At 39.7% G+C, this 17,128-nt stretch overlaps 2 protein-coding genes across 11 annotated transcripts in view; one reads left to right on the forward strand and one right to left on the reverse strand.

Moving 5' to 3' along the window:
- The window catches only part of LOC134798418 (transient receptor potential cation channel trpm), a 407,980-nt gene that overhangs the window by 375,754 nt on the left and 15,098 nt on the right, over window positions 1–17,128 (reverse strand). The gene's annotated exons all lie outside the window — the stretch shown is intronic.
- LOC134798444 (5-formyltetrahydrofolate cyclo-ligase-like) overlaps window positions 10,571–17,128 on the forward strand; it is a 32,431-nt gene continuing 25,873 nt past the window's right edge. Inside the window, exon 1 of the mRNA XM_063770885.1 lies at window positions 10,571–10,619. Coding sequence (XP_063626955.1) covers window positions 10,602–10,619 — 18 coding nt within the window. The 5' untranslated portion in view covers window positions 10,571–10,601. The remainder of the gene's footprint in view (window positions 10,620–17,128) is intronic.

Raw genomic sequence — 17,128 nt, forward strand, 5'->3', positions numbered from 1 at the left:
CAGTAACGTTGCAACAGAGTAATGCTGCTGCAGTCCCCACCCGAATATCACCTTTATCATATCTTAGAAAGTAATTGAAAACGCGAGCAAAGCGAGCGCGACAATTTTTCGATATAAAAACGCAATTTGATAGACAGTTGTACATTTTTACTTTTAGTATGGAAATCAGTCGCATCATTTTATCACGAAAATTGACAGTGCTGCAGCAGTAACGTTGCAACAGAGTAATGCTGTTGCAGTCCCCACCCGAATGACATCTTAATCATATTATCTTAGAAAGTTATTGAGAACGCGAGCGAAGCGAGCGCGACAATTTTTCGATATAAAAAAACGCAATTCGATAGACAGTTGTACATTTTTACTTTTAGTATGGTAATCAGTCACATCATTATATCACGAAAATTGAATGTCACCTTTATCATATGATAGAAAGTTATTTAAAACGCGAGCGAAGCGAGTGCGAAAATTTTTCGATATAAAAAACTCATTTTGATTGACAGTTGTATATTTTTACTTTTAGTGTGGAAATCAGTCACATCATTTTATCAGGAAAATTGACAGTGCTGCAGCAGTAACGTTGCAACAGAGTACCTAATGCTGCTGCAGTCGCCACCCGAATGTCACCTTTATCATATCTTAGAAAGTTATTGAAAACGCGAGCGAAGCGAGCGCGACAATTTTTCGATATAAAAAAACGCAATTCGATAGACAGTTGTACATTTTTACTTTTAGTATGGTAATCAGTCACATCATTATATCACGAAAATTGAATGTCACCTTTATCATATGATAGAAAGTTATTTAAAACGCGAGCGAAGCGAGCGCGAAAATTTTTCGATATAAAAAACCCATTTTGATAGACAGTTGTATATTTTTACTTTTAGTGTGGAAATCAGTCACATCATTTTATCAGGAAAATTGACAGTGCTGCAGCAGTAACGTTGCAACAGAGTACCTTATGCTGCTGCAGGCGCCACCCGAATGTCACCTTTATCATAAACATCTTAGAATGTTATTGAAAACGCGAGCGAAGCGAGCGCGAAAATTTTTCGATAATTTTTGGTGCCCCCTAGACATGGTGCCCTAAGCAAGTGCTTATTTTGCTTAAAAGGGTTAATCCGGCACTGCAAATGACAGAGGTCAATGTTTTTTTTTTCAAAGTACCCACCTTCGTCGCCATTATTAAGTGCTTAAGGAGGCGATACGTATGAATATGGATTTGATATGGATGCGATATAATTACGATTAGGTATAATTCATGACGGAGAAAATAAATAATTTTATGCAATTATACGCGTGTTGATATGTGTATGTGTGTTTATTTTACCACTTCGTAACTGTGTAAACCCATTTTTAGTTTTCTTGGTTACTTAATGTTTACTCAGCTCCCCAAAAGATGGCACTGTGCAATGAGGGGCAATTAATTTACTGTCGTTTAATTTTGTTGTATTATTAAATCAACACAATTATTCAATTAAATTTGTTGATATCCGTACGATTGATTGAAATTTTAGAAAAGGGGTCTTCTAAACTTAGAGTTAATCTGGCAAAATCCTTCCTCGGTGACTTATTTATGTCACATCGTATTAAATTCAGCGCCATCTGTTAGTTTACCAGGGTACTCTATAGTGTAAGCACATATTTGAAAAAAGTTTGCCTCTCCTTCCTAAGTAGCGCCATACGATTCAGGGGCAAACTTAAGTCAATCGAGTGTTGTGGCTACCCCCCCTTTTAGGGGTTGAATTTTTATAGCCTATAACCTGGCCGGGGATTTTCTCGACAGATTAGTAAAGTTTTCATCAAAATCCGTTCAGCCGTTTTCACGTGATGCGCGTTCAAATAAACAGACAAACAGATAAACAGATAAACAGACAAACAGACAAAAATTCTAAAAACTGTTGGAACGTGTTCTGTTATCAATTCTAAGTATCCCCAGCCAACTTTTTTTCAAATATCTTCCATGTACAGACTTTCGACCCTCTTCAGCTTTATTATATGTATAGATAAAGTCGCATCAAGATCATTTTGAACACCTTGCCCGCTTAGCTACTTCTGCTGCTGACTGCACCATCTTCCACACTAGTGTTGGTTGTGGCTCGAGTCTTTTGAGTCTAAATTTGAAGAACTCGACTCGCTCTACTCTAAAAAAACTTCCGAGTCTTAAGTATTTTATTGAATCTTTTTTAAGCGCAACTTAAAAAGACGCGAGCCTCCGAATAAAGACTCCGTTAACAATGTTAATTATTAATTTTATCTAAATATGTACTTAATTGGAATAAACGTCCTTAACGCTGAACATGAAAAACACATAACCCTGTCTTTATAAATATAGAAGTAGCTTTATCTTGCTATTGTTTTATTAGGTAAACTAAATGTAGACCCAGAGACTGACAGATAGAGTGACAATGACAGACGAAGGATCTTAGAGATCCAACCTTAGGCTAAAATATTCAGTACCCTTCTTGCCTATTTAAAGGATGACTCACTAGACCGGGCCGGGCCGAGGCGTCCGACATGGCATTTTCAATGACGGCTGATCGGTGATTTCCATAGAAAACGAAGCGCCGGCCCGGCCCCGGCCCGGTCTAGCGTGAGTCATCCTTAATACATAGTTACTTGGATAATCATACGCGTGTTAACCTTCGTCCGCTCGTTTATCTCCGATCCTTCTTCCTCGCGTTCCCGGCATTTTACCACGGCTAATGGGAGCCTGGGGTCCGCTTGACAACTAATCCCAAGAATTGGTGTAGGCACTAGTTTATACGAAAGCGACTGCCATCTGACCTTCCAACCCAGAGGGGAAACTAGGCCTTATTGGGATTAGTCCGCGATTTCCTCACGATGTTTTTCTTCACCAAAAAGCCACTGGTCCGATCCTTCTACCTTCTTCCTCGCGTTATCCCGGCATTTTGCCACGGCTCATGGGAGCCTGGGGTCCGCTTGGCAACTAATCCCAAGAATTGGCGTAGGCACTAGTTTTTACGAAAGCGACTGCCATCTGAAACTAGGCCTTATAGGGACGAAATAAAATGACTGATTCATAGATTGCTTGATTAATCCGGTTTCCTCACGATGTTTTCCTTCACCAGAAAGCAACCGGAAAATATCAAAATATATTTACCAGTGGCTCGTTTGCCTCCTATATCATAAAAACAAACATTATCTATGTCTGGTACCTACTAGTTTTTGATGCTAAAAATTAGTAAAAAGAAAATAGAGCGTGTAGTAGTGTTTTAAAATATTGATGCTATCAATATCAACTAACGTTTGCGTGACTCGTAACGCCTTCTTTTGATAATCAATAAATACTATGAAGTATTTGAACAAATTAAATTATTTTTCAGAAAATACTTTAATTTGTTCAAATACTTTTTTTTTTTTTTTTTTTTTTTTTTATTAATATAATAAATTTATTTCAGTTTATAATCAATAAATAAATGAATATTATAGATTATAGGACATTATCACACAAATTAATTATTAAAAACATAGCTTATACATTACCGGCTTAGGTGGTTTAAAATCCTTTTCCTTGTACGCCGAATATGACGTGTACCATATCGTATGTACGGGCGCCTCTGTAGGTATCCCAAGAGACGTCATCTTGGCCGCATCTCAGATTCTATCACCTTCACATACACACTTCAATATCTTTGGCACTTTGATAATTATAAATATGTTATTTTCATTCAGAAAGCGACACAACATAGATTTGTAAATCTTAATCTACTATATGAACTGAATTACTACTGAACTACTGAACCTGAACGCCTAGTATAAGAGCGGTTTCGCAGTCCGATCCGAATCCGATCCGAACCCGTGGAAATATGGTCCGTAGTAGCCGTAGAACTATTTCTATGGTAAGTTACGCACTAGATCCGATCTCCGTCATCCGATTTCTTTCCGTCATTGAACGTGTGCGGTGCGTAACTTACCATAGAAATAGTTCTACGGCTACTACGGACCATATTTTCACGGGTTCGGATCGGATTCGGATCGGACGTAGTGCGAAACCGCTCTAAGGGTAACATTCCATTTCTGACCGCAGCTGCACTACTAGTAAGTACAATCGCGTCGATGTTATTGTCAATTTCCATAGTAAAATGAATGGTAGTGCTGCTGTCGTTGGAAATGGAATGTCACCTTAAATTTCATTCGATAGAGTGACGAGCGTTCGCATTTGCGTTATGTCTGTTTTTGTATGGGATTTTGAACAGCGCGCCAAGCGGACGTTTTGGAAACTCAAAATCCCATACAAAATGACACTTAACTCAAACGCGTACGTCACGTCACTCTATTGAATGTTTACACTTAGGGGCTATTCATAAATTACGTCATTTCAAATAAGGGGGGGGGGGGGGTCTGGACATCGGATGTTGGTAGCATGATGTAGGAGGAAACGGGGTCATTCGAAGCATTTTTGGATGATTTTAGGGGGGGGGGGTCAAAAATCGATGACGTAATTTATGGACAGTCCCTTAGGGGTACTGAATTCTAACACTCTAAAGATGTCACTATCACAAGACACTGTCTGTTTAGAATTAATTTAAACGATTTAGTTAATTAATTATACTGTAAAATATTATAACAACGAAAACTTCGTTGGAAAGTTACCTACAAGATACTAGATACACTTTCACAGAGATGTCACGAGACACTGCTACTGATATGTAGGATTAAAGTATTTTATATGGTATTAGTTATTTAATTACATTATTAATACAAATAACAATATAACACCTTTGCAGTGAACAAATTTACGTAACATCACTTCAATACTAGTAAAATCATTTAATTGGAAAATGAAATTTGGACGCCACATCAAAGATACTGCGTTCTAAAATTTCAAAATTGGAACACTTGAAACTGAACGCGTAGATGTCACACTTTACACTGACTACCGTTAACAAAACACATGTAATACGTAGCACGATGATGTAACTTTGTAATGAGGTTTATTATGATTACAATTTAATTATGGCTTTCTGGTGGAGGGTTTGTGAGACTCTTAAGTGCAAGTAGGGTTACCAGATGACAGGAATTTTCCTGACATGTCAGGAATTTTGGCCTTTTGTCAGGAATGGGGACGGAACACGAAAATGTCAGGAATTTTTTGAATTGAGAGACTTTTTTATAAAGTACCTTTACAGTACATATGGTCCTATTTTCCCGCACTAGTGCGTAAAATAGGACTTTTCGTGCGATGTCAAAAGTTTAATGTACTGTAAACTTAAATTAATATTACAAATAATAAATTTAATACAACTTAAATTAATAAAACGCAGCTATCGGCTCAATCGGGTGGCTAACGGCTAGACACCCACCCCACCCCCGCCGTCGTCAAAAATATGTCAGGATAAAAATTCGGAAATCAGGAATATTATCAGGAAATTCTAAATTTGTATGTGGTAACCCTATGTGCAAGGAATAAACACTTTATTTTTCGCCACACTAGCTGGAAAATCTGACTGATCTCTCTGATTGTTCAAAAACTGTTGCATTATATCCACTGTATGTGAGGCAAGGTAATCAAATTAAATGCAAATTTTGAGTTGTTTTCTCAAAGCAACAACAATAAGTTTATTTAAACTGAAACAAGGAAAACAATAGATATATGAAGAGAGTTGGTTGGTAGTGGTGGGTTAGGGCTAGGGCTGCGGTGGGCTGCCCCGTCGTCAAAGCCTAGGAATTTTTTTGTGGACTTAAATCTGTGCCGTGTTCCGCGGATGCACATGCTTGCTGATTATCGAAATTATGATGAATATTAAGATAACAAATTGAGTTATTTCTTATTTTTGCTGGTAGAATTGACTTTAAAATAATGATTTTGAATGATAAATATTGAATAATATTCATTTTGAATAGATTTGCTTTAATTTTGTTTCATATTTTAAAGTTAGTTTTTCATTGTGTTGAAGTGGTGAAAAAAATGTGTGCCTTGTGAAACAAATAACTATTACTTAATTACCTTCTTAAATATTAAACGCAGAATCTAAGCTAAATCGCACACCATACAAAACTATCAAATTCCATTAACAGATCTTATTAAATTACCATAAACGTTAAAATCACTGACCCTTCGTTACCTCGTCACTCTCGTCAGGTAAAATCAACGAAGGGTCCGAATAGCCGCACCACAGTTGCTGTATGTATCCACACTGTAGTTGGGGTAACAGTTTAATGTACTTCGTTAGTTACTTGGCTAACTTGACCACTTTACGGGTAAATAAACTCGAGTGAGCCGGTATGAGCCTGGCATAATTTACTGGGCAAAGTGTACGCATAAACTGTAGCTCCACTTATAAGTCTTATAACAGGCTTACTTTCATGCACCTTATAAATATAATGTGGCTTAATAATAATAAATATATTGGTGGTTATTAATTAATCTTCGACCTAGCGTTTTCCCGGCCTGGCGCCAGGGTCCGCTTTCCTGCTCAGTCTTCTCCACTTTGCCCGGTCTTCGGCATCCTCGGGTGTGAGATTGTTCTCCCCCATGTCCGCTGTCACGACGTCCAGCCAGCGTTTCTTAGGCCTACCGCGTGATCTAGGGCCTTGGACAGTGAGATTGAGGCATCTATTTCCGACGTAGTCTACCGGTCTGCGGCGTATATGGCCATACCATCGGAGGCGACTTTCCTGCAGCTTATCCGCTACATCACGGATTCCGAGGCTGCCACGGATGTGTTCGTTACGTATGCGATCTAGTCGCGTAACGCCACACATCCATCGCAACATCTTCATCTCCGTGACGTGAAGCTGCTGGACATGCCTTCCGAGGACAAGCCAGGTCTCGCTACCATATAGTAGGACTGGTCGGATGATGCTCTTGTACACAAGGCCCTTTAGCTTCACCGGTATCCTGGGGTCGCAGAGGACACCGGTTACTTCTCGCCATTTTGCCCAAGCAGCGCTAATTCGGGCTTGGACGTCGTGATCGATTTCACCCGATTCGTGCAGCACGGACCCAAGGTATTTGAATTTATTCGTTTTCACGACACAATCGTCTCCTACCTTTATGGGGTCGGGGTCCGTGCCGCCACATGCCATGTACTCGGTCTTCGCAACATTTAGTTTCAGACCGCCGTTCTCTAGCGCACCCTTCCATTGGTTCACTTTATGCTCCAGTTTCTGTTTGTCCTCATCTGTCAGTGCAATGTCGTCAGCGTACATCATAAGCCATGGAGATGGTTCGTGAACTTTTGCTGAAACTACGTCTAGCACTACGCTGAACAGAAAAGGACTCAGGGCTGAGCCTTGGTGAACACCAACTGTGATCGGGAATGGGTGAGTATCGCCAACGGCGGTCCTTACTATGGATTCCGAGTTGTGGTACATGTCTCGGATAATGTCAATATAGGTTTGTGGCACATTCTTCTCCTTCAAAGCCCACCAGATTACCTGGCGCGGTACGCAGTCGAAAGCCTTCTGTAGGTCCAGAAAAGCCATATGCAAGGGCGTTTTCTTTTCCCTGTAGGCCTCGACTAGCATTCTTAGGGCAAAGATGGGATCTATAGTGCCACAGCCAGGACGAAACCCATACTGACATTCCGAGACCGTGCACTCTTGCCGGAGCCTTGAGTCGATAACGCGCTCGAAGAGTTTCATGGTGTGACACATGACCTTAATACCTCGGTAGCTTCCACAGTCCTGTACACTACCCTTGCCTTTATAAATTGGCGTTATAATGCTCGATCTCCATAAGTTGGGCATTTTGCGGCTGGTGAGGATGCGGTTAAAAAGGTCAGTAAGTATGATCACACCATGAGGACCCATCGATTTCCACGCTTCAATCGGTATGTCGTCAGGACCCACGGCCTTTCGGTTTTTCATGTTGCGAAGGCAATTTCGCACCTCGTCTGGCGTAATAGGGGCAACAAGTCCAAGATTAGGGGGCAGTTCCGGAGGAGACACATTTGCGTGTTGCGTGTTCAGCAACTCGTTGAAGTAGCTACGCCACCTCTCCTTCACTCGGAATACGTCGCAAACCAAAGTGCCGTGGGAGTCTGAGATACACAAACATTTGGTTATGTCTTGTGTTGACTTCTCCCGAGCCTTTGCCAGACGAAAGATGGATTTTTGGCCCTCTTTGGTTTCCAATGTGTCATACAATGGTGACAATTGGTCTTGCCGGGCTTTGGCAACGGCTCGTTTTGCGGCACATTTGGCTGCTTTATAAGATTCGCGGTCTTCAGGAGACTCAGTCTCTTGCCACTTTTTAAAAAGTGTCTTCTTCTCCCGAACTGCCTCCTGCACTGAGTCATTCCACCACCACGTCTCCTTGTCGATGACGCGGCCTCCCTTGGAAGTGCCGAGCACCCGTTTACCCAGCGCGCTGACTGCTGACTGAATCTTAGAGCACTGACTATCGGCGGACTCTTCCTCGCTTGGGCATAAATCTAAACTTATAGCGGCTTCGTGGAAGTCATCCCCTTTTGATCCATTCAGCAGCCACCACTTAGTTCTGGGCCTACGTCGCTCGGGTACTTTCTTCTTCGGTATTACCAGCATGTCCATGACAAGGATGCGGTGTTGCGATGTGAGGCTTTCGCCAGGAATAACTTTGCAGTTAGACACTTTGCCGATTTGGCTCCTTCTTATAAGCAGGTAGTCTATCTGGGTGGAATGTGACCCACTTTTGTAGGTTATGAGGTGCTCAGGTTTCTTTTGGAAGAAAGTGTTCACGACAGCTAGATCTGATACAAGGCAGGTGCTGAGAATTGAATCTCCCTCTGCGTTTGTACGACCATAGCCGTAGCCACCGTGGACACGTTCAAACCCCCTTGAGTCCTCACCTACATGCCCGTTCAAGTCTCCACCCACGATTATGCTTTCTGAGATCGGAATGCAACGCGTGGTTATTAATTAATGGTGTAAATAAATATATTGTGGACATCATCTTCTTCGAGTTGTCCCGGCTTGCCAATCCCAAGAATTGGCGTAGGTACTAGTTTTTACGCAGTTTTTTTACACCGGGCAGAGCCCGGTTACAGTTTCCATACCTACATGTTTCTTACAGTGAGAATGTAGAATTCCAGTCTAGACACAGACAGATGACATTTAATTTCGTCTTACCTCACTCTCTTATAAAACTCCAAGTTATCTGGAGAATTTTTAATCGTCGACAGAAAAAAAAGGGTCTTGTAAGTTCATATGTAACAGTTTATGTATATAAGTTTAGATGTCTGACATTGTAGCTCCAAAACAGATGAACCGATTTATGTTGTGGAAATCGAAATGTTTGTCTGTCGCAATGGTTCTTAGATAGATCGAAGTACTACATCAAAGGTCTGATAAGATTCTTTGAGGAGTTGGGTTAACTGGAGTAGCATACCCTCACCCCCGTCACGCAAAATAGGCGTCCGTCGAAGAGTTGCGGAAACCTGCCCAATGTCTGCTATACGTAAGGGGCCCACTGATTAACAGTGCGCCGGACGGTATCGGCCTGTCAGTTAGAAGAAAATTTTGACAGTTCCGAACAACTGACAGGCCGATACCGTCCGGCGGACTGTTAATCAATGGGCCCCTTATAACTCCTTAATCAGTATAAAAATACTTATTCAAGCGAGAACCAACAGGAACGACAGAGCCGTTAATGGATGTAAAACTTTAAAGATTTGGAAATAATTAATTACCCAAAATCGCTCCTAAAGGTCAGACCCCGCATACCAATACGCTAACCACTTTATTCATCTGCGGACTATTCTCCAGTACATTTTGAGCCTTAGATACACAACAGAACTGTGAAATAAAAGGCCAGAGGACACTGGTCTAGCCGTAGTAAGAAGTTTAATGGTTTTGCGAATTTCTAAGGATCAGGGCTCGGTAAAGGGCAAAGGTCACAGGTTGTATAAATAAAGATTTGAATGAATAACGCTTTTAAAAGGTTTGCAAGAGTTATGTGCTTTTTGCTGTGAGATTGAAGTACAACAGGTGGTTCGATTTTAAGAAAGGTAATCTGTGTAAGTTCAAACCGATTTAATATTTATCTTATGCTTTCTGCTTTTAATTTATCTTACGTTAAGTGTATGAATTGATTCACGCAAACTTGAAAAAAATTTAAAATGTTATTTAGATCTATCAAACTACAATGTGGTTTGTTGCCAGACAAGACGTTTAGAAAGAAAAAAAACAACCCGTGGAGCGCCCCAGTATGTAGTTAGTATCACGTGTGATACTAGGGCACTCCACGGGTTAAACATTATGGTTTTTTAAATCAGTTAGTCACAACTCACAGTTGACAAACAGTGTCATTTAGAATGAAAAATTGAGTCTACTAAAGTCCAAATTGTTGTCATGCATACTTATACAGTTAAGTTACACAAGAACAAAATGTATAGACATGAATGAATCTGTTTTGGATGACAACGGTACTGGCGGCTTGCCGCGCCGTCCTCCGCCTCGCTCGCCGCGGACCGCGCTCGGCGTGCGTCCAGCCAGACTGCAAAAGGCAGTAAAATTAGGAGAAATTATTAACCCCATGACAAAGTCACGTCGCCGCGCGTTATCAGGGAGCAAGTAAATAAGGGGAGCAATCAAACGTATAATCAAACAGACAGATAATCTGACGACGAGTGTGGACGCATGTTTGTGCACGGCTTATGCCTCGACATAGTCGGGTGAGTGAAAAACATTTTAAATCATTTTTTTAATAAAACACTGATTTAAACTTTCACGATTTTTAAACATTATTAAATTGTACAACGGGACTTAATCGCGTATTTAAGTTGTAAGGTTTACCTCCGACGTTTCGAGGACGGCGTTGTCCCCGTGGTCTCGGAGAAGACTGGCTAAAGTTGACCAGTCCCGTTATTAGCCTATGTGTGCCACTGCTTGGCAAAGGCCTCCCCTCTCCCCTTCCAATCCTTCCTGTGCTGAGCAAGATCCCGCCAATATCTTTGGAACGTATCCAAGTCATCCCACCATCTCTTTCACGTCTGCCTCTGCTAAACTGGAGATGCCAGCTAAATAGTCATAACTAAATACCTACCTACCTACCTTTACCTACCTTTTATATACCTTTGAAAAACTTTATTAATTTAACTTTTAAAGACTTCGCTATACAGTTTAAAATAGGTCGCTATTGCAAACACAAAACATTTAATTGCCAAATTTTAATTTGATCTAACTCGTTCTTTTTTTTTCGAATATTTTCAGAAGAGTCTCAAAACAAAATCTACGATAACCTAGATACCTAAAACCTAACTAATTTTCTCAAGAGCTTGGGCTGCGGTACCTACGGTTGTTTTAGCTCGATTTAACCTCCTGAGACTAAATGTACATTATAATGTACATATTCGTGCAATCTAATTTGAACCTTTCATGAACCAAATAAAGTAGCATTACTTTTGTTTCATTGCTTTTTAAAACAAACTAAATTCGTTCTAATTTACTTATAGAATAAGGTTCAAATTAAAAAGTTGAAAACTTTATGTGGTGGGTCTTAGGAGGTTAACACATTCTCTGCCAACGTTTTCGTAGCGCTACGCTCGTAGTATTCAGAAAAGCGCCTACGAGCAGAGAACCCGCCGAGCGAGTTCCCGGCACTCAATGTGTTAGCACGTGGGGTGTCGTGTGTCGTCCGTGCGTCAGTCGCAAGTCGGAACCCGACGCTGTTGCTAACGGCGCTCGCACCGCGGGCCACGAAATACGCGGACAGCGTACAGTCATTACCGTCTTTACGATATGGGCACACGGGACCCGTGCCCAGGGCCCCCACCCTCAGGGGGGCCCCGAAGGACAGACAGTAACGGTATATTTCATTACTCATAATAAATGAATGAAGAAATCATAGTAGAAAAATGTTAGTTTAATTCGTTTTCTTTACTTTTCAAAATGGCCCCAAATTCTTATGTGCCCAGGGGCCCCAGCATAGTGTAAGACGGCCCTGCGTACAGTGCGACATAAAATAGTAGAAAATAAATTAGGGCGCCACTTTCTACGTAACTGTCACATTTTTGACGTAAAATACTTAAACATGGAAACAATTTAGTATGGATTTTTTTAGTTACATATTATTTGATTTCTACTAGGTATTTTATGTCGCACTATATAATAAGTAGTCACGAATCTTTTACGACCAGTACGGCTACCATGAGCGGAACTGACGTGACACATCTTTTATACATCTCGCTCGCACTAATGTAGGTATGCCAGTACGAGCGAGATGCATACAAAGTTAGTTACTCACACGCTAGCGAATATGTCAGCTCGTGGTACGGCCGCGCCAATATCAGTAAATACTTCTGTCAGATCGAAGTTTCGGTTTCGGTTGATTTCGGCAGGTATCGGCAAAGAATTATGTTTCGGCCGAAGGATCGGCTGATGTGTCATATAATTAACTATTATTTCTTGACAGTTTGACACCAAATATATTAAAATTACAGACCTCAAAAAATTAAATCAATACTTCAAGGCGGTTGACAACAATAGAGTTAGACCAAGGTAAATCTGCAGCAATTTCAATAGCCCAGACTGTGAAAGTGTTATTTTAAACGTCAAACTTTTATGAAATTAAGACGTATAAATAACACTTGCACAGTCTGGGCTATCAAGCAGACTTATCTTGGTCTAACTCTAGATGAGTTTTATAAAATTCCCTTCCTATTATCGCTGTTTCAGTGGCCACAACGCGTTAAAGTTATATTTAATACCGTACAGAGACAGCACATTATCTGATATCCCATCTTTTCTCATGATTAGAAACCTTATCAGATGCTAAGTAATGCAGGGTCAGGTTACGAACTAGATTTGCTTGGTAACTATTTCTATTTCTATTATTATCTGCAATTCTGCACAACAATGGTTTCGTTGTTAGAAATTATAATTTATAATCAGATCCCCTATATCAATTGCATTAGACACAGACAGCGTGACGTACGTTCGCGTTTGCGTCATGTTTTTTCCAAAACGTTCCGCTTGGCGCGCTGTTCAAAATTTGTATGGTATTTGGGAGTTTTCAGAAATAAATATCGAAAACCCGATTCTCACAGATCCCGGTGTTTCTGGGTTCTTTCAACTCAGAATCACTAACATAAATTCAATTCTGATGATAAAATAAAATGTCCCAAAAATTTGTATGAAAATTGTACATTCCACTACGTCACGCACATACAAGTGAACATTTTTTTCATACTAAAACGTGACGTAATGGATTGGACATTTTGGGACATCTTTTTTTAATGGTGGGATGGAGAATGCTGTCGATTCTGAGTAGAATGAGCCCAAGAATGTCTAGATGTGAAAGAATCAGGTTTTCAATATTTATTTCTGAAAACGCCCATTTTGAACAATGCGCCAAGCGGAACGTTTTGGAAACTCAAAATCCCATACATAATGACACGTCACGAGTTCACGACACGTGGCGTCACGATATCGAATGAAATTACACTATAGGGGAGCGAATAGAACTTCGACTTTTTATATTGATATATAATGTTAAAAGAATGATTCAATAAATAAAAATTTTGGCACGGACCACTAACATATCTATAACCAACCGAATGAAAACATACAACGGTGCTGGTGGTAACCGAATTCGCAGTCTATCCCATAAATCTCTGTCGCGGACGAAGTGTGAAATATCGTCTCTCATTTAATTTCCGATTCGATTGGTAGGTACCCAATGCTCACAGCTTTACCAACAGGCCGTATGCTTGTTTGCCACCGAAATGGTATAAAAAAACGTAGTTACGTATCGAATCGAAAGTGCCATGCCAACGATAGGTACCTACTATTCAATAACTGACGCCGTTATGCTTCGTGATATCTGTTCCAACCAAATCAACTGCCCACAACTATTAGAGAGTATACAGTTCCGTGCCCCCCGTAAACCAACCAGAAGCAATAACCTTTTTGCTCTTCCCAAAATAAGGACCAATGCTGGAAAGCGAGCTCCGTTATACAGACTATGTAGCCACCACAATACATTTCTAAATGAAATTGACATATTCTAGTACTCCCGCTCCCAGTTCAAGTTTGCTGTTACTAAATTTTTTCTCTAAATGTTTCTTACCCTTCTGTAAAGTAAAGTAAAGTAAAGTAAAGTATTTATTTATTGTAAACTGTGTACATAAGATCATCCTAGTAATGTAAGCTTTACCTTTTAATTCCTTAACTAAGCATATGAGAGTTCAAAATGATGTACTTTTAACGCACTGTCTTTTGTTTTGTTACCAACAGCAAAGATTTATCGCTTGCGCACCTGAATATATGTACTATGTGTTCTTAGTGAGATATATCCAAGGAAGCATCTGTATCTAAATATGCATGTGTGTTCAATAACTGTTTCTTGTATGATTGTTTCTGTGTTATCTCCGAAATATATAAATAAATAAAATACTAAGTAAGAATAAAAGCGCTTTTTCCACAAAAAATGGATATACTTACATTACATACAATACACCCCGCGGTGTGTTCAACGGTTTCAGGTATTGATTGTCAAATTAAGATTGGGTAAAATATAACTTAAATATTCAGCTGCTTTCCACAACTTCTCATAGTAAAAAAAATTAAATACTTAATCCGGTAATTTTGGCAATGGGAGTTGTGGAAATCAAGGATCTTCCTGCAGGTGCCAGGTGCAGATCCAGCCCTCAAAAAAGGTTGTGGTCACAGCCACTCTAAAATCGGCCAAGTGCGAGTCGAGGGTACCTGATGATTCCCTGACCAATAAATGCGCAGAGGGATCGCAAGCGATTTATTTCAGTCTATACACACTTAGTTAGATAACTACGCTAAAAAACTCCTTCGGCTGTAAATTAAAAGCTGGCATTAAGCTAGAAATAATTGTCCCTGTTAGTAAATAATCTATATTCTTGCAAATAATTAGGGCTCTGTATTCAGCTGGGGTACCCTAATGATTCCCCGATCAATTTTTAGCAAATTGTCGATTCGCTTACAACGTTTCGCTGAAAATGGTTTCACTGAGTCAATTATTCGTAGATGTAAATTTTGATTGACTAACTTTTGGTAGACTCTTGATTCACATATCATTCAGTACGCTTCTGTGTAAATTAGCAGACCAATTATTAGAAGAATTATATTTGGTACCTAGAGTAATCTTTTCATCAAGCAACCTTCAGTCGAGTAATGTTTTATAACTAAATAAATACTATTAATTTTCATACTATTTAGTTATCAATTAAACATCTGGCGTAATGCGAAAACTGTAGAAAACAACAATGAAACCTTGAAGCTTATTTAGTGGTTATTTACACACGTGTATCATTTTCCGAATTTACAAAAAACATTTCTATTACGATGATTTTACGATGATCTATTTAGTTATTAATAAAATAACACTTTTATTATACACAATTACAAGTTATTAACATATTTTTTTTCAGAGCCAAAAAATCTCCGTACATTTATAAATATGGTGAATAACTAATTGTTAGTAAGATAAGAAAATGCATTTTTTTTTAATTCACGATGTGGAGCACTTGCCCTACACTTAAGTAATCGGAATTTTACCAAAAATGGCATGCGATTTTTTGTAAGGTCTATGGAGCCCTTTCCATACCCACTAGACATAGACAGTCAATTAAAAGCTGGAATTATTTTAAGAATTTGTACAAAATTTTCTGAATGTTTAAATTTAAGACTCCATAAGTTAACAATTAAAAAAAATGCTGTTTATTCTGTATCACTAATAATTTGAGTTGTCAGCTGATATAAATTAAATACTTATGACAGCTAGGAGTTCTATTTAACTAAGTACCTAGGTACCGTGTTTCGGCCAATGGTTAATTTACTCGGGCAATTTTGACGTTCACCAAACGATCATTCTACGAAAAGTAAATCTGCGTATCGATCCACTGACTACTCTGCGTACTTTATACCTAATGAAATTCTGCCAAATGTTGCTCTGCCAAAGCGTCTGCGAAACAAAAATCGGCTTAATTTTACTTGGGGAATCAATAGGGCACCCTATTAGGGTTGTGGGCATGCCCACCGTGCCCACAACGGTGGATCCGCGCCTGGCAGGCGCACAAGTGATTGTGTATTTTCATCACCTGGCACTACTTTTCCCCCAAATAAAACGCCTGGCATTGTTATATTTGAATTAAATACATAATTAGCTATTATATCACACCAAACACAGAACTCTATAAATTGCACACCTTCAATTGATTTTACAACCACTTTGTTGCTCATCCACTACCACACCCACCGCTAAACAGCTGCCAGGCGCCCGGATTAATTAATAATGATAGTATGGCACACTAACTAGAGGGATTTCGTTGCTCTATAAATTGCACACCTGTTGCCGTGGCTAGCTCTTAGACCACAACGCGAACGCTCGTCGAATCGAATCGAATTCATCGAACATCGAATGAAATTTACACTAGGGATACTGATAATAGTGAGAGTACAAACAGCAACACACCTAACTGTACATCGGCGGACCTTATTACAAAAGGCATAAAGGTCCACCGATGTACAGTTAACAGTGTGGGCGATGGTACCATTCAATAAGTGCCTTTTGTCATTCCCGTTCCATCGTCCATCGACTTTTTCGCCTTTGTGAAGGCACAGGTCGTTTCATTATGCCGAGTGCTGTGCAGGGTTAACAGTGCTGCTGAAAATTATACCTTCTTTAAGCGCCACTTGCACCATTCCACTAACCCGGGGTTAAGCGGTTAAACCGTAAACCCAGTGTCAAATTGTACTGGTAACCATGGTAACTGCAGGTTTAACCAGTTAACCCCGGGTTAGTGAGTGGCCCTAAATAATATAAGTTTAGTAAGTATGTATAATTTACGTAAATAATAAGGTACACGTACTGGTGCTCGACGCGGTCCCAGTACATGTCATCTTGAAACTTAAGTCATTGTCTTTAGAGGTGACAGCAAGGTGTCATCTATTGGGCATTAGCATGTCAAGCACTAGTACGTTTACCTTATTATTTGTCAATTATATGTGTAACTCCATTTTGGATTTCACGGGCCTATAAATCCCGGTCTTTTGATAGGGTTATTAACCGATTTCGGTTAATAACCGATAATTTCCATACAAAAAATAACCGAAAATAACCGATTTGCATTCCCTAATACAGATCCAACACGCTAGCTCACTAGAAAATTAAATTAACAAAAAAAAAGATATTGTTATCTTTTTGCTATAC

This window comes from Cydia splendana, chromosome 16 (genome assembly GCF_910591565.1).
Source record: "Cydia splendana chromosome 16, ilCydSple1.2, whole genome shotgun sequence".
Lineage (NCBI taxonomy): Eukaryota > Metazoa > Arthropoda > Insecta > Lepidoptera > Tortricidae > Cydia > Cydia splendana.